Below are 24,711 nucleotides of genomic sequence, written 5' to 3' on the forward strand. Positions count from 1 at the left end.
AGACACACGGGTAAACAAGCATCAAGGTAAAAAGCACATTGTGATGTACAATACAGTGTAGGATATGGGGGATGAAAAGATGATATCAAAATATATATATAGATAGATTTTCAAATAAAAGTTTACTCTGTAATGTCAGTATGTAGATAAATAAGTAGCAGCACGCTGTGTCCACTGTAATATTCTGTAATATGTATATACTTTGTTGCAGTTTATCTTTGAAGTGCAACCTGAAACAGTAGCATCATGTTTACAATATAATGCCAGGGGGAACCCTCAGCAATATAGAAAGGCAGGCAGAGTACAGAGGCTGCTAAATATTGTAGAAGGTGATTTCCTAGAGAGGACTATTATGGCAGAGTAAATAAAGTTGGTAATCAGGGTGGTTCAAACCGGAGTGCTGGTCAATATACAAACTCACCCTATAGCACTGCCGGTAAAAATCACCACAGGTAAACACGATGTACCGTCACTAAAATGGCGGGAAGATAATTCTGCTAGACTTATATATATATATATAAATAACAGTAGTGCACTAAAGGAGAATAAATAGATAATATTGAGGTAAGGGCAGGGCCGGACTGGCGATACAAAAAAATCTATGCAAGCCCCATATGTCATTGCGCCATATAATCGCATGTAATATGTAAGGCTATGTCTTGCCCCCCTAGATGATTGAGTAATTATATACAGTTGCAAGAAAAAGTATGTGAACCGTTTGGAATGATATGGATTTCTGCACAAATTGGTAATAAAATATGATCTGATCATCATCTAAGTCACAACAATAGACAATCACAGTCTGCTTAAACTAAATAACACACAAAGAATGAAATGTTGCCATGTTTTTATTGAACACACCATGTAAACATTCACAGTGCAGGTGGAAAAAGTATGCAATGTGTTCCCCCATTACCTGTGTTCTCTCCCAGCATGCACTGTGTTCCCTCATTACCTGTGTTCTCTCCCAGCATGCACCGTGTCCCCCATTACCTGTGTTCTCTCCCAGCATGCACCGTGTCCCCCATTACCTGTGTTCTCTCCCAGCATGCACCGTGTCCCCATTACCTGTGTTCTCTCCCAGCATGCACCGTGTCCCCATTACCTGTGTTCTCTCCCAGCATGCACCGTGTCCCCCATTACCTGTGTTCTCTCCCAGCATGCACCGTGTCCCCCCATTACCTATGTTCTCTCCCAGCATGCACCGTGTCCCCCCCATTACCTGTGTTCTCTCCCAGCATGCACCGTGTTCCCCCATTACCTGTGTTCTCTCCCAGCATGCACCGTGTCCCCCCATTACCTGTGTTCTCTCCCAGCATGCACCGTGTTCCCCCATTACCTGTGTTCTCTCCCAGCATGCACCGTGTCCCCCCATTACCTGTGTTCTCTCCCAGCATGCACCGTGTCCCCCCATTACCTGTGTTCTCTCCCAGCATGCACGTGTCCCCCCATTACCTGTGTTCTCTCCCAGCATGCACCGTGTTCCCCCATTACCTGTGTTCTCTCCGAGCATGCACCGTGTCCCCCCATTACCTGTTTTCTCTCCCAGCATGCACTGTGTCCCCCCATTACCTGTGTTCTCTCCCAGCATGCTGTGTCCCCCATTACCTGTGTTCTCTCCCAGCATGCACCGTGTCCCCCCATTACCTGTGTTCTCTCCCAGCATGCACCGTGTCCCCCCATTACCTGTGTTCTCTCCCAGCATGCACCGTGTCCCCCATTACCTGTGTTCTCTCCCAGCATGCTGTGTCCCCCATTACCTGTGTTCTCTCCCAGCATGCTGTGTCCCCCATTACCTGTGTTCTCTCCCAGCATGCACCGTGTCCCCCCATTACCTGTGTTCTCTCCCAGCATGCACCGTGTCCCCCCATTACCTGTGTTCTCTCCGAGCATGCACCGTGTCCCCCCATTACCTGTGTTCTCTCCCAGCATGCACTGTGTCCCCCCATTACCTGTGTTCTCTCCCAGCATGCTGTGTCCCCCATTACCTGTGTTCTCTCCCAGCATGCACCGTGTCCCCCCATTACCTGTGTTCTCTCCCAGCATGCACCGTGTCCCCCCATTACCTGTGTTCTCTCCCAGCATGCACCGTGTCCCCCATTACCTGTGTTCTCTCCCAGCATGCACCGTGTCCCCCCATTACCTGTGTTCTCTCCCAGCATGCACCGTGTCCCCCCATTACCTGTGTTCTCTCCCAGCATGCACCGTGTCCCCCATTACCTGTGTTCTCTCCCAGCATGCACCGTGTTCCCTCATTACCTGTGTTCTCTCCCAGCATGCACCGTGTCCCCCCATTACCTGTGTTCTCTCCCAGCATGCACTGTGTCCCCCCCCATTACCTGTGTTCTCTCCCAGCATGCATCGTGTCCCCCCATTACCTGTGTTCTCTCCCAGCATGCACTGTGTCCCCCCCCATTACCTGTGTTCTCTCCCAGCATGCACTGTGTCCCCCCCCATTACCTGTGTTCTCTCCCAGCATGCACCGTGTCCCCCCATTACCTGTGTTCTCTCCCAGCATGCACCGTGTCCCCCCATTACCTGTGTTCTCTCCCAGCATGCACCGTGTCCCCCCATTACCTGTGTTCTCTCCCAGCATGCTGTGTCCCCCATTACCTGTGTTCTCTCCCAGCATGCACCGTGTCCCCCCATTACCTGTGTTCTCTCCCAGCATGCTGTGTCCCCCATTACCTGTGTTCTCTCCCAGCATGCACTGAGTCCCCCCATTACCTGTGTTCTCTCCCAGCATGCACCGTGTCCCTCCATTACCTGTGTTCTCCCCCAGCATGCACTGTGTCCCCCCATTACCTGTGTTCTCTCCCAGCATGCTGTGTCCCCCATTACCTGTGTTCTCTCCCAGCATGCACTGAGTCCCCCCATTACCTGTGTTCTCTCCCAGCATGCACCGTGTCCCCCCTTTACCTGTGTTCTCTCCCAGCATGCTGTGTCCCCCATTACCTGTGTTCTCTCCCAGCATGCACTGAGTCCCCCCCATTACCTGTGTTCTCTCCCAGCATGCACCGTGTCCCCCCATTACCTGTGTTCTCTCCCAGCATGCTGTGTCCCCCATTACCTGTGTTCTCTCCCAGCATGCACTGAGTCCCCCCCATTACCTGTGTTCTCTCCCAGCATGCATCGTGTCCCCCCATTACCTGTGTTCTCTCCCAGCATGCACTGTGTCCCCCCCCATTACCTGTGTTCTCTCCCAGCATGCACTGTGTCCCCCCCCATTACCTGTGTTCTCTCCCAGCATGCACCGTGTCCCCCCATTACCTGTGTTCTCTCCCAGCATGCACCGTGTCCCCCCATTACCTGTGTTCTCTCCCAGCATGCACCGTGTCCCCCCATTACCTGTGTTCTCTCCCAGCATGCTGTGTCCCCCATTACCTGTGTTCTCTCCCAGCATGCACCGTGTCCCCCCATTACCTGTGTTCTCTCCCAGCATGCACCGTGTCCCCCCATTACCTGTGTTCTCTCCCAGCATGCTGTGTCCCCCATTACCTGTGTTCTCTCCCAGCATGCACCGTGTCCCCCCATTACCTGTGTTCTCTCCCAGCATGCTGTGTCCCCCATTACCTGTGTTCTCTCCCAGCATGCACTGAGTCCCCCCATTACCTGTGTTCTCTCCCAGCATGCACCGTGTCCCCCCATTACCTGTGTTCTCCCCCAGCATGCACTGTGTCCCCCCATTACCTGTGTTCTCTCCCAGCATGCTGTGTCCCCCATTACCTGTGTTCTCTCCCAGCATGCACTGAGTCCCCCCATTACCTGTGTTCTCTCCCAGCATGCACCGTGTCCCCCCATTACCTGTGTTCTCTCCCAGCATGCTGTGTCCCCCATTACCTGTGTTCTCTCCCAGCATGCACTGAGTCCCCCCCATTACCTGTGTTCTCTCCCAGCATGCACCGTGTCCCCCCATTACCTGTGTTCTCTCCCAGCATGCTGTGTCCCCCATTACCTGTGTTCTCTCCCAGCATGCACTGAGTCCCCCCCATTACCTGTGTTCTCTCCCAGCATGCATCGTGTCCCCCCATTACCTGTGTTCTCTCCCAGCATGCACTGTGTCCCCCCCCATTACCTGTGTTCTCTCCCAGCATGCACTGTGTCCCCCCCCATTACCTGTGTTCTCTCCCAGCATGCACCGTGTCCCCCCATTACCTGTGTTCTCTCCCAGCATGCACCGTGTCCCCCCATTACCTGTGTTCTCTCCCAGCATGCACCGTGTCCCCCCATTACCTGTGTTCTCTCCCAGCATGCTGTGTCCCCCATTACCTGTGTTCTCTCCCAGCATGCACCGTGTCCCCCATTACCTGTGTTCTCTCCCAGCATGCTGTGTCCCCCATTACCTGTGTTCTCTCCCAGCATGCACTGAGTCCCCCCATTACCTGTGTTCTCTCCCAGCATGCACCGTGTCCCCCCATTACCTGTGTTCTCCCCCAGCATGCACTGTGTCCCCCCATTACCTGTGTTCTCTCCCAGCATGCTGTGTCCCCCATTACCTGTGTTCTCTCCCAGCATGCACCGTGTCCCCCCATTACCTGTGTTCTCTCCCAGCATGCTGTGTCCCCCATTACCTGTGTTCTCTCCCAGCATGCACTGAGTCCCCCCCATTACCTGTGTTCTCTCCCAGCATGCACCGTGTCCCCCCATTACCTGTGTTCTCTCCCAGCATGTTGTGTCCCCCATTACCTGTGTTCTCTCCCAGCATGCACTGAGTCCCCCCCATTACCTGTGTTCTCTCCCAGCATGCACCGTGTCCCCCCATTACCTGTGTTCTCTCCCAGCATGCTGTGTCCCCCATTACCTGTGTTCTCCCCCAGCATGCACTGAGTCCCCCCATTACCTGTGTTCTCTCCCAGCATGCACCGTGTCTGGGCTGCCCCTCCCCAGTCAGGCAGTCCCTGGTTACGGTCTCCATGCAGGAAGTAGATGAGTTTTAGCAGTTTCCGCTGTGATTCGGGAGGAGGAGCCGGTCAGCGAGCGGTGAGAGCAGGCCAGGCCGGAGAGCGAGCAGGGGATCCCAGGCCGGAGACAGAGCGCAGGAGCAGGCGGGCCAGGCCGTGCAGGGAGAGGGGCCCCCGAGAGCCGTCACGCGGGCTGTGAGAGCCCCAGCATGGCCTGAGCGAGGCTCACAGAGGACAGAGCGCTGCCATTACCACCTGCCCGGGGAGAGAGAGAGAGAGAGAGAGAGAGAGAGAGACAGCAATGGCAGCCAGCCATTGGATCTGAGGGCTCACAAACAGGATCTGGGGCTTCACCGGGAAGATCTGAGGGTTCACCAGGAGGGTCTTGGGGGTTCACCAGGAGGGTCTTGGGGGTTCACCAGGAGGGTCTTGGGGGTTCACCAGGAGGGTCTTGGGGGTTCACCAGGAGGGTCTTGGGGGTTCACCTGGATAATCACAGATAAAGTGACATTCATTGATAATCCGGACTGGAATTGTAATCACTGTTGGATGTTCCCCAAATCATGCTGTAACCCCCAGGGGAGTGAGGCTGGGTCAGTGCTGGGGGCCCTGTGAGTCCCAGGATCCTGCCCCTTCCTCCCCCTCCATGCTGGCGGTGTCCAGGACTAACTAATACCCACCATGGGGGATTTCTATGACCCAGAGCATCCAACTGAGTAAGTATCACCTCTGCCCTGCTCCCTGCAACATTGTATCAACTTGACCCCCCTCTCCCTCTATGTGACATGGTATTAACCTAACCTCCCCCCTGTGACTTGGTATCAACCTGACACCCCCGTGTAAAATTGGATCAACCTGACACCCACTGCCTCCCAGGACACACAGCCATCACATGGGCGCCTCCAGGCTGGCAGTGTGTGGTGCGCCTGGGCGCCTCCAGGCTGGCAGTGTGTGGTGCGCCTGGGCGCCTCCAGGCTGGCAGTGTGTGGTGCGCCTGGGCGCCTCCAGGCTGGCAGTGTGTGGTGCGCCTGGGCGCCTCCAGGCTGGCAGTGTGTGGTGCGCCTGGGCGCCTCCAGGCTGGCAGTGTGTGGTGCGCCTGGGCGCCTCCAGGCTGGCAGTGTGTGGTGCGCCTGGGCGCCTCCAGGCTGGCAGTGTGTGGTGCGCCTCCAGGCTGGCAGTGTGTGGTGCGCCTCCAGGCTGGCAGTGTGTGGTGCGCCTCCAGGCTGGCAGTGTGTGGTGCGCCTCCAGGCTGGCAGTGTGTGGTGCGCCTCCAGGCTGGCAGTGTGTGGTGCGCCTCCAGGCTGGCAGTGTGCGGTGCGCCTCCAGGCTGGCAGTGTGCGGTGCGCCTCCAGGCTGGCAGTGTGCGGTGCGCCTCCAGGCTGGCAGTGTGCGGTGCGCCTCCAGGCTGGCAGTGTGCGGTGCGCCTCCAGGCTGGCAGTGTGCGGTGCGCCTCCAGGCTGGCAGTGTGCGGTGCGCCTCCAGGCTGGCAGTGTGCGGTGCGCCTCCAGGCTGGCAGTGTGCGGTGCGCCTCCAGGCTGGCAGTGTGCGGTGCGCCTCCAGGCTGGCAGTGTGCGGTGCGCCTCCAGGCTGGCAGTGTGCGGTGCGCCTCCAGGCTGGCAGTGTGCGGTGCGCCTCCAGGCTGGCAGTGTGCGGTGCGCCTGGGCGCCTCCTGTCCGTTCAAACTCTAAACTGTAACCAAAAACCTCTTACTTTCTCAACACTAATAATTAGACACATGTAAGCAGAATTACACCAGTTTCTACCCTCTGTTTATATCTAACCCCTGACATACAAAGCCCTGGCATTGCCTCCATGGAAGCAGTGCCCGGGCCTTAGCTGCCAAAGACCAGCAGATGAAATTTAAATGTATCCTGTTAAACTAATAATTAACAGCATGGTGTGAGCAGCTTTAGCGCCTGGAGTGGATCAGCCACAGGATATGGAGTACACTGTAAGTGTGCACGTAGACTTCTGAAAACTGGGGGAATCCATCTTGCTTTTACACATGATCACTTACATAAACAATGCTCTGAAAAAAGCTGCTTGTTAAAGCAAAATGGCTGCTGTCCCTCCTAGATCTGTCATGTTTGATGTTTTCTGGCATAGCCAAGACTTTTTATTGAAATAAGTGTCTTGATGTCTCCGAATCACTGATTTAAATAAAAACTAGATCTTAGTTTGTGACAAGCTAAGCGTCCAGCATGTATTGTTTTTCAGTCCGTGCCATCAAGGGTTTCAGAAGGGTTTTCAAAGGTCAAATAGTTTCTAAATCCTTTCCCCTAATATACACTGCTCTGTATCTATTATATTGCACAATATTTTAAAGTTATGATTAGTGTTGGGGTGGTGGGCTTAAATTATAGTGATGGTGGACCTTTGGAGCAGCACTTGTAATTGGACAGATTAGTTAGTTATTGTCCCAAGCAGCAGCTATCCCAGCCGCCGCCAAGGAGTGTTTCTCCCGCAATCTCAGACATATTCCGTGTGTCTCCCATCTCTGCCCGAGACTAGGGCACATAGTGATCCATGTATTATTTTTCATTCACTATGTGGATAATTGCACAGAGGATGGTAGAATCCATGCAATACAGGATTCTAAAATATGATATGAGCATTGAACTAACTGGAAGATTATAAAATACAGGGCTTACAATGTGAAGTCCTATGCTATTCGCCAGACCTTAATTAATAGTTCCACACCACTGCAAGCCACAGGATACTCACCAGGGGTGAATGTCTAGCCGCCGAGGCTAGGTGCGAGTGGATGGTTTAAGCCCTGATGTAAAATAAGTGTGTGTGTGTGTGTGTGTGTGTGTGTGTATATATATATAATTCTAATACAAATTTTCTTAAAACCCCAATAACACACATTTTTGGTTGCTTAATTTTTTTGATTTTTTTTTTCTAAAATGTGAGCTGTGACAAATTTAAAGCCAGAATTTTTTTTAACTCTGCCTAAAAAATAACTCATGAAAGTATATTGGAGTTATTTATCACTCTGTTTGGCCTTTTTATTTTGTTTTTTTAAATCCCCATAATTTGCCAACAAGAATGGCTAAGCTGCAAAACTTTTCCATTTTGATTTAAAATTTCGTCAACCCCTTGTTTATTTGCCTGCAGTTTTCATTTTAGTGAATATCCTTAAAAGCAGACCACCCCCCACCCCCCAAAGAAAGTAGTCTGTTTTTGTAAATGCTTTGTGTTGTGGCTCCTGATAGCCCAACTGCCCAACATGGTATATTTGTGATATCGCCATAAATAAACTTTTATCTAATTTGCTAGCAGTTAGTGTATAAAGTGGGGGGTGTTGGCATAGAGCAGTCAGCGTATACAGTGTGGGGGGTGTTGGCATAGAGCAGTCAGCGTATACAGTGTGGGGGGTGTTGGCATGGAGCAGTCAGCGTATACAGTGTGGGGGGTGTTGTTGTTATTGTTCTCTGTGTCTGAATTGTTTGTTTTTTCCTGAGCACTCTGGTTTTATAAAACACAGAAGGAAAATGATACATTTGTATAGTAGTAAAGTTTAATGATTTTTGTGCTATAAAGGATACCAGGGCCACACGAGCTCTGTATTGTCATGGAAGCCCGTATTCTGCTTCAAGACATGTTGGGTGGTAATCCTGTACCCGCAGATGTCACAGGTAAAGGAATTCTTGAGTGAATGCCCAAGATGACTCTTAGTACCGGCCCTGAAGTGCCAATATCCTGCTGGTTAGTAAATCTCTCTCTGGTTTCAGTTTTTGAGTGACTGTGAGTTCTGGCCTCTGGCTTGAGCTTCTGGCTGGTTCTACTTTGTCCAGAAGGGCATCTGGCCAGGCAAGTGTAAGTTTTTCTCCTGAACAGTTGTGAGTCTAAGCTTGTCCCCAGCCAGGTCTCTGTCCAGGGTTTTTTTGATCATCATTGCTCTGATCATTTGTGAAAAGGTTTCTGGTTGTTTTTCCCAACTTGTCTTGAATGATGGAAACTTTGGTTGTCATAACATTTCTGGCCAATAATAAGTTAGTTTAGTCATCCACCATACATCAGTGAGAGGAGCTCTGGTTGGTTTTCCTTACTAGTCATGAACAAAGGAATTGGTGGTTGGTTCTGCCAACCAGTCTTGCGTTAAGGGCTCTGTGTTTGATTTTCCAACCACATTTCATTTGCCCTGGGTTGGGACATATCCAGAAATCCCTTTCAATTGGTTGGGGAAAAAACACTTGTTGGTGAGGATTTCTTAAAGGGAATCTCCAGTGCCAGGAAAACAATCTGTTTTCCTGGCACTGCAGGATTCCTCTCCCTCCCACCCCCAATCCCCAGTTGCTGAAGGGGTGAAAACCCCTTCAGTGACTTACCTGTGGCGCGACATGTCCCACGTCGCTGCCTGCTCCTCCCCCGCCGCTCCACCTTCTGCCTACGTCGGCCGGTGGGCGAGACTGATCCCCGACACCGGCCGAGGAGACATAATGCGATTTTCAATGCTTTCCTATGGGGAATTGAGCGACGCTGGAGGTCCTCACACAGCGTGAGGACGTCCAGCGACGCTCTAGCACAGAAAACCTGTGCTATAGAGCAGGAAGTTCCCTCTAGTGGCTGTCTAATAAACAGCCACTAGGGGAGGACTTAACCCTGCAAGGTAATTATTGCAGTTTATAAAAAAACTGCAATAATTACACTTGCAGGGTTAAGGGTAGTGGGAGTTGGCACCCAGACCACTCCGATGGGCAGAAGTGGTCTGGGTGCCTAGAGTGTCCCTTTAATTAGTTTCTCCAGACCAGGCAAGGAGTCTAATTTGCTCCCTTGACTAGTCTTATACCAGGAAGTCTGTTCCCCAGATAAGTCTCCGGCTCGTATCAGCACACATACTATATGCTGGCTGCTCCACGCAAACACAAACTGATGGAAACTTTGGTTGTCATAACATTTCTGGCCAATAATAAGTTAGTTTAGTCATCCACCATACATCACTCTATACACTGACTGCTCCACGCAAACACCCCCCCCCCCCACACTCTATACACTGACTGCTCCAAGCAAACACCCCCCACTCTATATACTGACTGCTCCACGCAAACACCCCCCCACACACTCTATATACTGTCTGCTCCAAGCAAACACCCCCCACTCTATATACTGACTGCTCCAAGCAAACACCCCCCCCCACTCTTTATACTGACTGCTCCACACCAACACCCCCCCCACTCTATACACTGACTGCTCCACACCAACACCCCCCCCACTCTATACACTGACTGCTCCACACCAACACCCCCCCACTCTATACACTGACTGCTTCACACCAACACCCCCCCACTCTATACACTGACTGCTCCACACCAACACCCCCCCCACTCTATACACTGACTGCTTCACACCAACACCTCCCCACTCTATACATTGACTGCTCCATGCCAACACCCCCCACACTGTATACGCTGACTGCTCCATGCCAACACCCCCCACACTGTATACGCTGACTGCTCCATGCCAACACCCCCCACACTGTATACGCTGACTGCTCCATGCCAACACCCCCCACACTGTATATGCTGACTGCTTCCTGCCAACACCCCCCACACTGTATACGCTGACTGCTCCATGCCAACACCCCCCACACTGTATACGCTGACTGCCCCATGCCAACACCCCCCACACTGTATACGCTGACTGCTCCATGCCAACACCCCCACACTGTATACGCTGACTGCTCCATGCCAACACCCCCACACTGTATACGCTGACTGCTCCATGCCAACACCCCCCACACTGTATACGCTGACTGCTCTACGCCACTTTATACACTAACTGCTCCATGTAAAAAACACACCCCTACTCTATATGCTGACTGCTCCACACCAACTCACCCCTATTGTTCACCGTTTGCAACTTAATTTAGTTTTTTTATTTGTTTTTTGTTTGCTCTCCCCTAAAATTTAGTACTAAAATCTGCTTTAAAAAAAAAAAAAAGGCTTCTCCCATGTCTGACTTCCTCACCTGATTGGAACGTTTAATCGGCTCAGAGTGCATGAACTCTCTCATGGAGCACAAGGGGAGTGAGGAAGTGGAATCGGGAGGGGACTTACAGAAAATAAAAAAAATTATATCGGCTAAGGAAGGAAGCGGGGGGGACGCTGCCTGCAAGGGAGAAGCTGTTTACATCTGGCGACAGATGTATGCTTTGCACAGAATTTATATTAGGCAGTGCTGAACAATTCGCGGTTGTCTAAGTCACGTGTGCCAGGGGTGTAACTAGCTCCCAGCACAAAAGTTGTTGTATATCTAGATGAAACGCTGCACATCCAGACTCCTACAATCATAACCACATTAGATCACTGAAGTGGTTGTGGTGGTTGGAGTAACCCGTTAATACACTTTATTATATAAATTATTATTTAAACTTTTTGATCTTTTTTTTTTATTATTATTATAAACTAGAATTACATTTTGTTATTCTCTCTCTGAAAAATATTGACTGCCACTAATGGTTTCTCAATTGCAATCCATTTTACACAAGAAACATTATATTTAAAGGGTCAATAAGCTGTAGTTGTTTTGGTGACTATAGTGTCCCTTTAAGTGCTTCCCCAAAATGCCAGCACTTTCTGTCTGAAGCTTTGAAGATCTCAGAATACAACACAAAACACCAAATTTAATCTAACTCGGTGGCTCCTTAGAAAAAATTCTTCAATAAATGTTGCAATATTTAACAATATTTGTTGTCATTGGAAATATATCTAAAAATACTTTGCAATAGTTGCAGATCTGTTGTTTGTATCTCCCCTTTTAACCCCTTTTAACATACTTGTTTTCCTGGCACTATAGTGCCCTGAGGGTGCCCCCACCCTCAGGGTCCCCCTCCCGCCGGGCTCTGGTGTGAGGAAAGGGTTAAACTTACCTCTTTCTCCAGCGCCGGGCAGGGAGCTCTCCGCCTCCGATCCTCCCTTTCGGCTAAATGCGCATGGGCGGCAAGAGCTGCGCGCGCATTCAGCCGGTCTCATAGGAAAGCATTTACAATGCTTTCCTATGGACGCTTGCGTGCTCCCACTGTGATTTTCACAGTGAGAATCACGCAAGCGCCTCTAGCGGCTGTCAGTGAGACAGCCACTAGAGGATTTGGAGGCTGGATTAACCCATTTATAAACATAGCAGTTTCTCTGAAACTGCTACGTTTATAATAAAAAGGGTTAATCCTATAGGGACCTGGCACCCAGACCACTTCATTAAGCTGAAGTGGTCTGGGTGCCTAGAGTGGTCCTTTAAGCATTTTAGCAAATAAGCCTGCTTCAGTGGTTCAGATTGCCCCTTAAAGTTAAACATTGACATAATTGCATTTGTTCTGTAATTAATCCTGTTTATGTCCTAGTAACAGTAGTCTACTTTACACATTTACAAGTCCCAAAATAATATTATTAGGCTAGTAACTTGGTGACCACAGGGCAGCTTTGTATAGTATAGATTAAGTTACTTGTTCCCTCTGACCACAGTCAGTTACCCTTGTCTGATCCTATACTTCCTTATCTACCCCAGAAACACTGGCTGTTTGACAATTAGGCTCACTGACATTGGGAAGGTCTTTTAAAGCGGGCGTCTCTTTAAAGTTTAATATTAAATGTGGGAGATAGGGAGGATATAGAACAATATATATATATATATATATATATATATATATATATATATATATATATATATTCCTCTTAAAACATTCCACTATATTGTTGTGGATCTTTGTTTCATGATTATTTTAGGGCTAGGGGTAATCTAATCCTAAGGCAGTTATACTCCAGGGCAGAAGCTGCAGCTGTTAAAGGAACAGTATAGCATTACAACTGTGTATTCCTAATACTATAGTGCCTTGTTGGCCATTTAGGTCCCCAACCCCCACCTATAGGGGGAAAAAAAAGGTCTTTTAATTCTGTTTTCTCCCTTACAGCACCGGTCTCTTGGGGGAGCTCCACATCCCTGACTGAGATTGATGATTTCAGCAAATCCAGTTTTCCCCCTTTTCTTATTTAAGAACCATCTATGTGTGCCCTACAACCTACAAATACAAGCTTTTTACTTGCCTGGAATCTAGCGTCGGACAGAGCTCCGCTGCGCTTGTCTTCCGCACCCCTTCAGACGTCACTGGTGTCTCATACGATCCAATCAGACGCATCATATGCATAGATTTGACATTGGCAGCCCAGAACAGAGTTCTAGGTTACCAATATCACCTGTGCTGGGGGAGTGACTAGCCCACAGGACACAATTACCAATGTCTCCGTATGTGCAGCTGAAACTCCTATCGCCATGTCCCCATTAAATCAAGTGGAAGTGGTCATGGTGGTTGGAGTAACCCTTTAATTATAGTGACATATTTCCAGAATGCAGGTTACTATTTGCACTGGGATACTGTAAGCATTATGTTGAATCTTTCGATTGTTCCTTTACCACACAATAAGCCAAAGCTAACTGCCTGACGGTGATTTCAAAATGCCTGTAAATAATGTTTGGTACCTTCAGGCACCGTGGTCATCTGGTGCACATGCTTCAAAAAATACTGCTGCGCATGATGTCATGAAAAGATTTGTGGAAGTTTAGTTAAACTGCTTATTTTCACCAGTAGAAAGCTGGCAATTGAACTGCACCTCCCAAAAACCCCTGTTGTGCCCATCAAGCACTGCTTGTGTGATAGACCCAGTACTTCTAACAAACGTTTAGCTTTTGAGCTTCATGAGTGGCTGAAACACATCTTCAATGATTGGCTTGCAGAAAAATATTGTTTTACATTTTGTTTTCATACATTTTTGCAAAATGCGTCGACTCCCACCTGTAGTGTTTCTTTAGAAAATGAACAAACTGATACTGGTTTTAGTTTAAAAGAAATGTTTTTAAAATGTCTTGTATCTCCTTTTGGAAAGTTGATAGATATAATATATATATATATATATATAGTGGGGCCTCGGTTAACATAATTTTCTTTTTACAAATGAAAATCCATTGAAAATAATGCCTCGGTTTACAAATTTTTTTCTCAATACAAAGCAAATTTTCCCAAGATGCAGTGCACCTGGGAGGTTTATAGCACCACCACCTGCATGCAGGAGCCTGTGGGTAGCACGTGGTGTGGAGGTGTTGGAGCGGTTTTTGCATCGAGTTTTGGAGCCATTCTGGAAATTGTTTGCAGTTGTTTTGGGACTTTTTGTGCATTTCTCAAGCTGTGGGAAGGTAGGGAGCTGAGCTTTGTCGTGTGCATGCCTTTTATTGTGTGTTCTGCATTGTGGGTTGGTTTCCATGCCAGCTCATTTTGACTTTTTTCTGATCTCCAGAACGGATTAATTGGTTTTCAATGCATTCCTATGGGAAATCACGTTTCGGTTTATTTCGCAATAAGAAACGTCCCGGAGAATGCATTAAATTCGTAAACCGAGGTCCCACTCTGTGTGTGTGTATATAGATATATATATTATACATTTTAAGAGTTGATTGGTTGGAGTTTTGTAAATTTGTTACAATAATTTATTACTGTTCTGAACTCTCTCTCTCTCCCCTTTTTTTTTTGCATGCCTTCCCATTTGGATTACAACAGAGAAGAAGAAAATGGCGAGGTGAGCATAATGTTTATTGGGTCTTCACAGTTTCCCTACAGTGGGCCTCTAGCAGGATTATTTACTAATGTGAAAATCCAAAGTGAATTTTGAATTTAAGATAAATTTTGCTCGACTGATAAAATCAGTGTCATTATGCTATCATTTCAGCTACTCTGGCCTTAAATTAGAAATTCAATGTGAATTCTCACTTTAATGAATACGACTGTAAGTGTCCAGCATTTCACTTGGAACGTAGCTCAGCATACAAACTGTCATTGTAATCGATACTAATGTCTATGCTAAGCCCTGATCCAGTTCTAAAACAAGCAGACCTGGTGGGTCAGAAAAAATTGGGCGCCCCCCAGTGGAAATCCATGCATATATACAGAGGGTAAAACATAACCTTTAATGAATGCTGTATAAAAAGGTATAGTAACCTATAATAGGATCGCAAATAAGCGATAAACAAAAAAGAAAAAATGAAACAAATGATAAGTTCCCTGGAGGATACTTCAATTGTCCCCCCAACGTGTGAAAATAGCTCTCAAGTGCACTGGTAACTTGATGCAGTAATACTATATAGAACCCTCCAGTCAGTTCCCAAAAATCGAACCCACCAAACCGGGATCAATAAGGGTGGATAGAGTAGTCTAGCCTGCAGTGGCCAGGGGCACAGAACTGTGGGTGAGAGAGAATCAACTGTGCTGAACAGAGGCTTAACCTCCGAAGAAGGCGCAGATAGCGGCGCCGAAACACGTGTCAGGCAGGCAGGGAGGTTATCCGGTGTCATTGCTCTCGGCAAAGATTTAGTTAGCAACCAAGGTTATTCCACGAGTGATACTAGTAATCTGGATTGTGAGATAGTCACCTTAGAGGCTGAAAGAGGGAAGGGACGTATGGGGTTGGGGTGGGGAACTCTGTTCAGCACAGTTGATTCTCTCTCTCCCACAGTTCTGTGCCCCTGGCCACTGCAGGCTAGACTCCAATAACCAGATCGCTGTCTCAGCTACATTGTATATATCCTGGACAGTGTGTTATCATATAAGTATACAGACCTCATTTTGTTATTTCCTGTTGCCACAGTTCTCTCCTGAGTATGCAGGTTTTTGCTACTCTATCCACCCTCATTGATCCCGATTTGTTGGGTTCGATTTTTGGGTACTGACTGGAGGGTTCTATATAGTATTACTGCATCGAGTTACCAGTGCACTTGAGAGCTATTTTCACACGTTGGGGGGACAATTGAAGTATCCTCCAGGGAACTTATCTTAGGACACTTCACCCCATCCAACGTGTTCTCTCTATTATAACCTCCTATATATTTGTTTCATTTTTTCTTTTTTGTTTATCGCTTATTTGCGATCCTATTATAGGTTACTATACCTTTTTATACAGCATTCATTAAAGGTTATGTTTTACCCTCTGTATATATGCATGGATTTCCACTGGGGGGCGCCCAATTTTTTCTGACCCACCAGGTCTGCTTTTCTATCTTCATACAATTGTGTAAGGGTTACCCCCTGGTCTGGTCGCCCCCGGACACACATGAAGTCTTTTCCCCTTGCTGGGAATCGAACTCATTTCTTTCTTACTCAGTTCTAAAACAATCAGCGGAGGTCACATGTATGATGAAACAAACTTCTTAGCAAAGGAACTAGTAAATGTGTCAATTATTAAAGGAAACCTATAGTCACCTAAATTACTTTAGCTAAATAAAGCAGTTTTAGTGTATAGATCATTCCCCTGCAATTTCACTGCTCAATTCACTGTCATTTAGGAGTTAAATCACTTTGTTTCTGTTTATGCAGCCCTAGCCACACCTCCCCTGGCTATGATTGACAGAACCTGCATGAAAAAAAAACTGGTTTCACTTTCAAACAGATGTAATTTACCTTAAATAATTGTATCTCAATCTCTAAATTGAACTTTAATCACATACAGGAGGCTCTTGCAGGGTCTAGCAAGCTATTAACATAGCAGGGGATAAGAAAATCTTAATTAAACAGAACTTGCAATAAAGAAAGCCTAAATAGGGCTCTATTTACAGGAAGTGTTTATGGAAGGCTGTGCAAGTCACATGCAGGGAGGTGTGACTAGGGTTCATAAACAAAGGGATTTAACTCCTAAATGGCAGAGGATTGAGCAGTGAGGCTGCAGGGGCATGTTCTATACACCAAAACTGCTTCATTAAGCTAAATTTGTTCAGGTGACTATAGTGTCCCTTTAACCCCTTAAGGACACATGACACGTGTGACATGTCATTATTCCTTTTTATTCCAGAAGTTTGGTCCTTAAGGGGTTAAAAAGAAATAAGCCTACATCGCTCGCCCTGACATTTAAAATAGTGGGGCTTCCTTCTGATGCAAACTTGCTTTCTTTGTGATGTGTCCTCATATCTCCACACCAGCTATAGATTGCTGTGAAGAGAGAATTATTACCACATTTAATCCTTTGGTCACCCCCCTGCCCTCCATGCACATTATAGAAAGGATACTTCCATAGCAGAGGAGACAAACAACAAAGGATTGTGCTCTGAAGCCTTTACTGATAGTCACTGCGACTGGTTTATTGGTGTGACCTAAACCTATTCATTCAGAAAGTAATTTAGGGAAATTTTACAACTGCAACTTCATATCCATTTCTTGTTTTGGTTTAAAATCTGAACAATCTGTTATATTGTTATAAAATAACTTCATTTTACTTTAACTGATGATATAGCCTTTCTTTCGCCTAGCACATGGGAGCTCCTTGCTCCAGTTAATCTCTTCTCTTTATAAAAAACTTTTCTTGAGGAGACATCAAATGATTACAATTCCCTTAATATGTTAAGTTGTGGACAAGTCTCTCTCTCTGTTTCTCTTCGCTTCAGAGGTTTACGTGATACATTTCAAGGGAAGCTCAATAAAGCAAAACTGCGAGCTTGCATCTAGTAGTATACAACAAAAAAAATCTATAAAAACATATACTTATCAATTGTACAGAAACCGCTTCCCACCAAACACCTCCCAAATAGTGTTTCGTCTAAACAAGCCAAAAATATATATACAATACACGTGGGATTCAGCTGATATACCTAAAAGATAATAAATAAAAATAATTTGGCATAATATAGTTAGTGGAAATATAATATTCCCTGCTAAAGGCTGCACTCACACGCAGTTGAGGTAATATGCGCTCCAATGCATTTTTATATACTACCAATAAACCTCTTTTCAACTTGTCTACCTGTCGGAGTCCTGCATTGTTCCTGAAACTGGGTGATACCTGATCCTAAGAGGGAGACATTAGCCCCCAAGACATCGGGGGAGGCACCATTAGAGCGAATATTACTTCAGCTGCGTGTGAGTGCAACCTTTAACAGGGAATATTATATTTCCACTAACTATATTATGCTAAGTTCTTTTCATTTTATTATCTTTTAGGTATATCAGCTGAATCCCACGTTTATTGTATATATTTATTTGGCTTGCATCTAGTAGAGCATTGTTCTCCAAATCAGTCCATTGACACCCAAAATTGAACAGGTTTTAGAGATTTGTCAACTCTGTACCAATGATACCTATAGCAGTGTATTATTTATTGGATTCTGTCCAGCAGGTTGTATTAAGTCCGTTATGAAGACACACATTCGTTGTATCCCCATACAAACTAATGGAGCTTGTTTTTCATAAATTTACCAGAAGCTTCCATTGTTGCCAAGTAACTGTAAGGACCTTTTGATGCCAGATTGTTGGTAGAAGGCTACCAGTTATTTGTATGATGGAAGCATTGATCAATGAGTCTCGTTCTGCTCCTACGTCCTTATTTATTCTCAATAACAAGCTTGTTTAAAAAGAATGGAGGTACTGCTCTTGTGACCACAGCCAATCGGACTGTTACGGAGCAGAACAAACTGTGCCATCATGTCTTCGAGGGTTTAGAAAAGCAATGATCTCATCAATGTAGATTGACTGTATCATATACAAATATTCCTTATGCATTTGTAAATTGTGCATCCATCTTCATTACTATTTAAATTGTCAGACCGTTTTATTAAGTTGATTGCATGTGGCATTAAAAAAAAAAGTATTCCATTTAAATAAATGTTGTAATTATTGTTCTCCTATTCAGGCCAAGAGTGAAAACCCATCTAGAGCTGGATTTGGTAAAGCCTCTACATTCAAGGGTCTATCATCAAGTCGCTTTTTACCAAAAGGAACTAAAGCGAAGGTGAACTTGGAAGAACAAGGACGACAGAAAGTCTCGTTCAGCTTCAGTTTTACGAAAAAAACTTTTCCCAACCGGTTACTGACGTCCCTGGTCAATGAAAAGCAAAACGAGTCTCAGACCGCTTTGCCCAGCGCTGCCGAGCAAATATCAAAGTTTAAAATGGATTTTAATGAGTCGGGAGGGGTGGCTGACGAGCTTTCCCCCCCAAAACCCAAGGTTGAATTGGGAAAAATTCATTTCAAGAAGCACCTCCTCAGTGTTACTAACAAACTTCCAGCCCCTCCACCACCACCCATTTCAGTTCCATTGCCCATGTTTACGTCCCCTCTGGTATCTCCTGTAGAGAATACACAAACTCTGGAAACCCCAATAAAACCAGATGTTCCTGATCCAACTCTCTTATCTTCAAAAGAAAAATCACCTTTGTCTGTGACTTCCCAGGCTACATCAACAAAACAAGTGCCCATTCCATGCTATGCTGCTAAAGAACCACCTAGTCCATTAGAGGCAGAAGTCAAGTGTTCGGACAGCAAAGACTTCCCAGTGGTTTCTGTTGTAGAAAGTCCAAGCAGTCAGAAAGTTTTTGAAAAGGCGGACTTAGCCATGCCTAAAGAATATTCCCATATTGGGAAAGAGGAAAAAGTCTTGAGCAGTATACAAAATGTCAAACCAAATCCCAGTCCAGAAAAACATGGTTCTAAATCCAAGCCAGAACCAGTCTCTAAGGAGTCTGAGTCAGATGGTGATTCTGTTCAGACTTCGTCAAGTCACAGGTCTCATGAATTAAAAGGTGCTCCAAGTAAGGAAAAAGACACAAAAAGATGCTCAATGTCTTTGAGAAGTGATGATGTTGGAAGACACTCCTCTTCAACAAGGTCAAAATCCACAAAAGATGAGAAATATTCAAGTTATTCAAAGTCGGACCGGGACACTAGATACTCTTACTCGCATTCTAGATCAGACCGTGAAAGGAGACGGAGCAGATCCCGCTCCAGATCTCGATCAAAATCTAGATCTGATAGAGCTCCTAGAAGTAGCTCCTCTTACTCCAGGTCTGAACGTACACATTATTATGAGTCGGATCGCCGATACCACAAGAGCTCTCCGTACAGGACCAGATATTCTCGCTCTAATGCTGATAGTAGGACAAGAGACAGTTCTGATTCAGAAGATGACTACCGAAGGCACAGCAGATCAAGTGATTCTAGACGCCAGACATCATCAAGTTCCACTTCTTACAGAGACTCAAGGACTTCTTCTCATTCTAAATATGACAGAGATTCAAAGGTGGAATTGTCTCGTGATCTTGATAGAAGAGGAAGAACCTCAAGTAGAAGTGAAAAAGATTTTCAAAAGTCAACTGAAAAGGATTTTAAGAAGTCATCTGAGGTAGATGCAACAAAGAAAGGATCTCCTCAAAAAGAGAACGAGGGAAAGCATCAAAAAGATTGTGACAGCAAAATGAAAAAAGATACTGATGGCAGACCGCAGAATGAAGCAGATGTCAAACCACCAAAAGGGTTTGAGGACAGGCTGCTAAAGGGAACTGAAAACTGTTTGCAGAAGTATGCCGATGGAATATTGTCCAAAGATGAGCGTGACAAACTCCAAAATGAAGCAGATAGCATGTCTTCAGGACATGTCGAGAGCAGATCAGAAGATTCTGAAAGTGGACTGCTAAAAGAAGCAAATGCTAGCTGGCAAAATGATACAGATACCATACCTCCAAAAGATCTTGAGAGCAGGTCTGTAAAAGATTTGGAAAGCCGACTGCTGAAATCTGTTGATGAAAAATTTGTGAAAGATGAGGCTGACCAGCTGCAGAATGAAGCGGATTCCTTGCCTCCAAATGATGTTGATACCAGTCCAGTAAAACGTACAGAAGGTGAACTAAAGAAGTATGCTGGTGGACAATTGCTGAAAGATGCAGATGACCAGTTGCAAAATGAAGCACATACCAGACCTTTAAAAGATGTTGAGAGCACTTCACCAAGAGATACGGAGGGCAGATTGCAAAAGTATTCTGATGAAAACTCAGAGAGAGATATACAGCAAAATGTTGCAGATACCATGTTTCCAAAAGATGTAAAGCTCACCCCAACGAAAGATATTGATGGTGGATTGCTGAAATATGATGATTTAAAAGTGTCAAAAGATACAAATGACCGACCGCATATTGGCGCACATGCCAGGCCACCAAAAGATTCTGAAAGCAGGCTTGAGAGAGATGCAGAAAGCCAGTCGCACAAACAGGATGATAGAAAATCTCTGAAAGAAGAGTATTGCCACCTGAGCACTGAGGCTCCTACCAAGCCAGATAAAGCAGCAGAAGGCAAGTCTCCAAAGGAGGCAGAAGAAAGTCCATTAAAGGAGACAGAAGTTAAAATTCAAACTAAAGTTGAAACCAGGGTGAGCTTCCGTTTAAGGTCAAATTTATCTAAAGTAATTCCACCTAAACAAGACTATGTAACTACAAGGTCTCGGAGCTCAAAATGGGATATAGAAAAGAAACTGCCCGTTGTCTCTGTACGCAAAGAGGATTGCAAAAGTGTAAAAAAAGAGGGCTCTGCAAATGTTCCTGTCTCCAAAAAGTTTCTTGAACTCGACCTGCACAAAACACTTCACCTGGACTCTAAGCCAGCAAGCAAATTGCCTTGCTCTGCTAAATTGCCTATTTCTGACAGTGCCAAAGGCTCCAGCAGATTATCGAAGAGGAAGACCCAAGTTTCCATAAAAGCCACATATGAAGCCGTACCAGCACCAGACCAAACAGATTTGAGTCTTTCGCCAAGAGAAACATGGAATTTTGTAACTCTGAGTTCCACAGATGATCCTTCACCAGAGGAACTAAGTGCTTTGCATTATTCTGAAAGTTCCCAGTCATGCGCACTTAAGATTGAAGACTCTAGTGTAGACATTGTAAATTTTAAAGCAAATGAAGCTATTCGTAAGCCTGAGAATGTTGTGGATGAGCCAAATGTAGTAGATCACAGTTGTTCAAGTGTCCATAGCAAGGACGATGATGTACATTGCCCTCCAGCAGAAAATAAATGTTCTCCTGGATTTGCAGATAATTCCACACCTCTGTCTATGACAGAATCAAATAAGCTATTTGTAAATACAAGCAGGACAATGGAGACAAGACCTTTGGGTACTTTAGTGAAAGAGGTTTCTGAAACACCTCAAGAGGATTCCCAGTGTTCTAAGCAGATTCACAAAAATGAAAGTTGTGTCTTGTCCCCAGCCCATAATCTTGAACCACCACTTAGAGCTGATCAGTCTACCTCTGAAAAACTTAAAATAGATCTAGTGAGTTGTGACACGGAACTCTCTACGGAAACTATCCTTGATTCCGATGAGACGTCTGATGATTCAAGTAGTATTGTTCAAAGTCAGCCTTGTGATCTGTTGATGGCAGAGGTATCCATGATACCAGAAAACAATGCTGCCATGCACGTTGCAGAAGAGACCATCACTTGCAATGAAATGATTTGCGATAAATTGATCGAAGACCAGTCTCCTCCAGCAGCCTTGGAAAGTGGGCTATCTGACCTTTCTATAATTAAAAGGCAAAGCGAAGAGAGAGAACGCATTTGGGATGAAGCTGTCCTTTCATCTGAAGTACTGGCTCAGCAGCAGGAAATACCATTCACCAATAAAGATACATTTTTCCTGGACAGATGCATGGAGAAAACCGAGAAACCAATGGAGAACTTAGACACTCCAGTGGTGAACTATGCTACTTTTGAAACTGAGAGTAGCAAAAAAACATCCAGTGCCGTAATCCGTGCTGTTGTGGATTATTATTCAGACACTGAAGAAAGTGAGAGTGACGAAAGTGACTCGGAAGACACTGATTCAGATGACAGCGGCATGCCCAGGAATCGTTTGCATTCAGTTGTGATAGTACCTAAAAATTCCACCATTGCAATGGAAGACACTGTCTCTTCTCCCTCAAGTCACAGTGAAAGTCCTATTCTAAATGATGAAGTAACCAAGCCTGAGCACAAGCCACTACAAGGAGAGCTTGAGTCATTGCCCGATCAGATTGAATGTAAAATACATGAGCTTCAGGAAGGTAGTCCTCAATCTGACCTATTGGTTGAAAGAGAAGAAATTGTCCCTACTTTGACAGATGTTTCAGAGGTCCACACGTCTGTGCCTGTGGCCCAGGTATCTCTGCCTGAAGTTCAGGCTCCAGGGCTGGTGGTGCAGGCTCAGGCTCCAGGGCCGGTGGTGCAGGCTCAGGCTCCAGGGCCGGTGGTGCAGGCTCAGGCTCCAGGGCCGGTGGTGCAGGCTCAGGCTCCAGGGCCGGTGGTGCAGGCTCCAGGGCCGGTGGTGCAGGTTCAGGCTCCAGGGCCGGTGGTGCAGGCTCCAGGGCCGGTGGTGCAGGTTCAGGCTCCAGGGCCGGTGGTTCAGGCTCCAGGGCCGGTGGTTCAGGCTCCAGGGCCGGTGGTTCAGGCTCCAGGGCCGGTGGTTCAGGCTCCAGGGTCGGTGGTTCAGGCTCCAGGGCCGGTGGTTCAGGCTCCAGGGCCGGTGGTTCAGGCTCCAGGGCCGGTGGTTCAGGCTCCAGGGCCGGTGGTTCAGGCTCCAGGGCCGGTGGTGCAGGCTCCAGGGCCGGTGGTGCAGGCTCAGGCTCCAGGGCCGGTGGTGCAGGCTCAGGCTCCAGGGCCGGTGGTGCAGGCTCAGGCTCCTGGGCCGGTGGTTCAGGCTCCTGGGCCGGTGGTTCAGGCTCCTGGGCCGGTGGTTCAGGCTCCTGGGCCGGTGGTTCAGGCTCCTGGGCCGGTGGTTCAGGCTCCTGGGCCGGTGGTTCAGGCTCAGGCTCCTGGGCCGGTGGTGCAGGCTCAGGCTCCGGGGCCAGAAGGTCAGCTCCATCAGAGTGATGGTGTAGACAGTACCAGTCCGCCTGAGAATATTGAACTTTCAAACGGGGTAGAAAAACTCTCAAAAGTAACGTTAATACAAGAACTTGTAAAAATAAACCAAGCATCAAGCCCTAAGAGAGAGAACCAGGTCACATTGCCATCTGTTGAGTCTAACTTAAAAACATCCCATAATCAAGCACTTCCAACTCCTGCTGAGAAACCAGACAGTAGACAGGAGAAAGCAGGGTCTGATCTAGTGCAACGGCCAAGTGATTTCTCAAGAATCGATGATGGTTTTCAAGCAGCAGAGGACTTATCCGGCCTTGGATGGGATTTCTCACAGCCAGAGAAACCCAGTAGCACTTACCAGCAGCCTGATAGTAGTTACATGTACTTTGGCTACAATTACCCCCCAGGAATCTATGAAGCACATCAGAGTTACAACAAAGACAATGGTTATTGGGATCCTGCATTACACGGGAAACCACCTGAACTAATTTATGGAAAACCACCTATGCAAGTCCCTGATTCTCTGACTCATTGTTATGATGAAGATGACGAGGACTTCAACTGGGATTCAGAATACGGTCAAAGCCTCGCATTTCACGCTGAAAGACCCCACAGTGAGCGGCAAAGGGAAAACCGTTCTGTGCAGGCACATGAGATCAGCAGCAACTCCACGAAGGATCAGGTCACCGCTGTGGGAAAAAGGGAGCACATGTTAAAGGCAGACCTTAAAGAACGAGGACCTTTCAAAAAAAGGAGGCAAGAGCTGGAGAGTGACTCTGAAATCGATGCAGATGCTTTGGAGAGAAAAAAAATTAAGGCAGGCCTAATGCTCTCGGCATTACCAAAGCCGAGCGGTGAATCCATTTTATGTAACATGGATAAGTTCAGAGATACCCAACACTGGAAGGATTGTTCCCGTCATGGAAGAATGCCCCCGTTCTTTGACCTCATTGAGGAGAATGTCTACTTAACGGAAAGGTAGGAATTATAGCCAACATGTTTTGCTGTCATGGTACTGCAGTGTCTTCTTAAATAAGTAAACTGTAGTGTCTATATCGATTGTGAATACGTATGGGTGACTTCAGATTTTGTCTATACATTGAGCTAGAGCAATAGTCAAAGAATGTATAATCTAAATATTATACAAGTTTGGATGAGGCCCTACAACTCCTGCATGTG

At 46.6% G+C, this 24,711-nt stretch overlaps 2 protein-coding genes across 4 annotated transcripts in view; one reads left to right on the forward strand and one right to left on the reverse strand.

Annotated features, from left to right (window-relative positions):
• The window catches only part of LOC134608190 (tubulin delta chain-like), a 35,896-nt gene extending 30,951 nt beyond the window's left edge, over window positions 1-4,945 (reverse strand). The window contains exon 1 of the mRNA XM_063450853.1: window positions 4,841-4,945. Coding sequence (XP_063306923.1) covers window positions 4,841-4,915 — 75 coding nt within the window. The 5' untranslated portion in view covers window positions 4,916-4,945. The remainder of the gene's footprint in view (window positions 1-4,840) is intronic.
• A 332-nt stretch (window positions 4,946-5,277) lies between these two features.
• SETD2 (SET domain containing 2, histone lysine methyltransferase) overlaps window positions 5,278-24,711 on the forward strand; it is a 68,136-nt gene continuing 48,702 nt past the window's right edge. For 2 of the 3 annotated variants that reach the window (XM_063452832.1, XM_063452833.1), the window contains exons 1-4: window positions 5,278-5,617; window positions 14,425-14,467; window positions 18,560-22,831; window positions 23,474-24,510. In XM_063452832.1, coding sequence (XP_063308902.1) covers window positions 5,583-5,617; window positions 14,425-14,467; window positions 18,560-22,831; window positions 23,474-24,510 — 5,387 coding nt within the window. In that variant the 5' untranslated portion in view covers window positions 5,278-5,582. The remainder of the gene's footprint in view (window positions 5,618-14,424; window positions 14,468-18,559; window positions 22,832-23,473; window positions 24,511-24,711) is intronic. The other variant, XM_063452834.1, reaches the window with a different exon arrangement.

The sequence above is a fragment of the Pelobates fuscus genome, chromosome 4, assembly GCF_036172605.1.
Source record: "Pelobates fuscus isolate aPelFus1 chromosome 4, aPelFus1.pri, whole genome shotgun sequence".
Classification (NCBI taxonomy): Eukaryota; Metazoa; Chordata; class Amphibia; order Anura; family Pelobatidae; genus Pelobates; species Pelobates fuscus.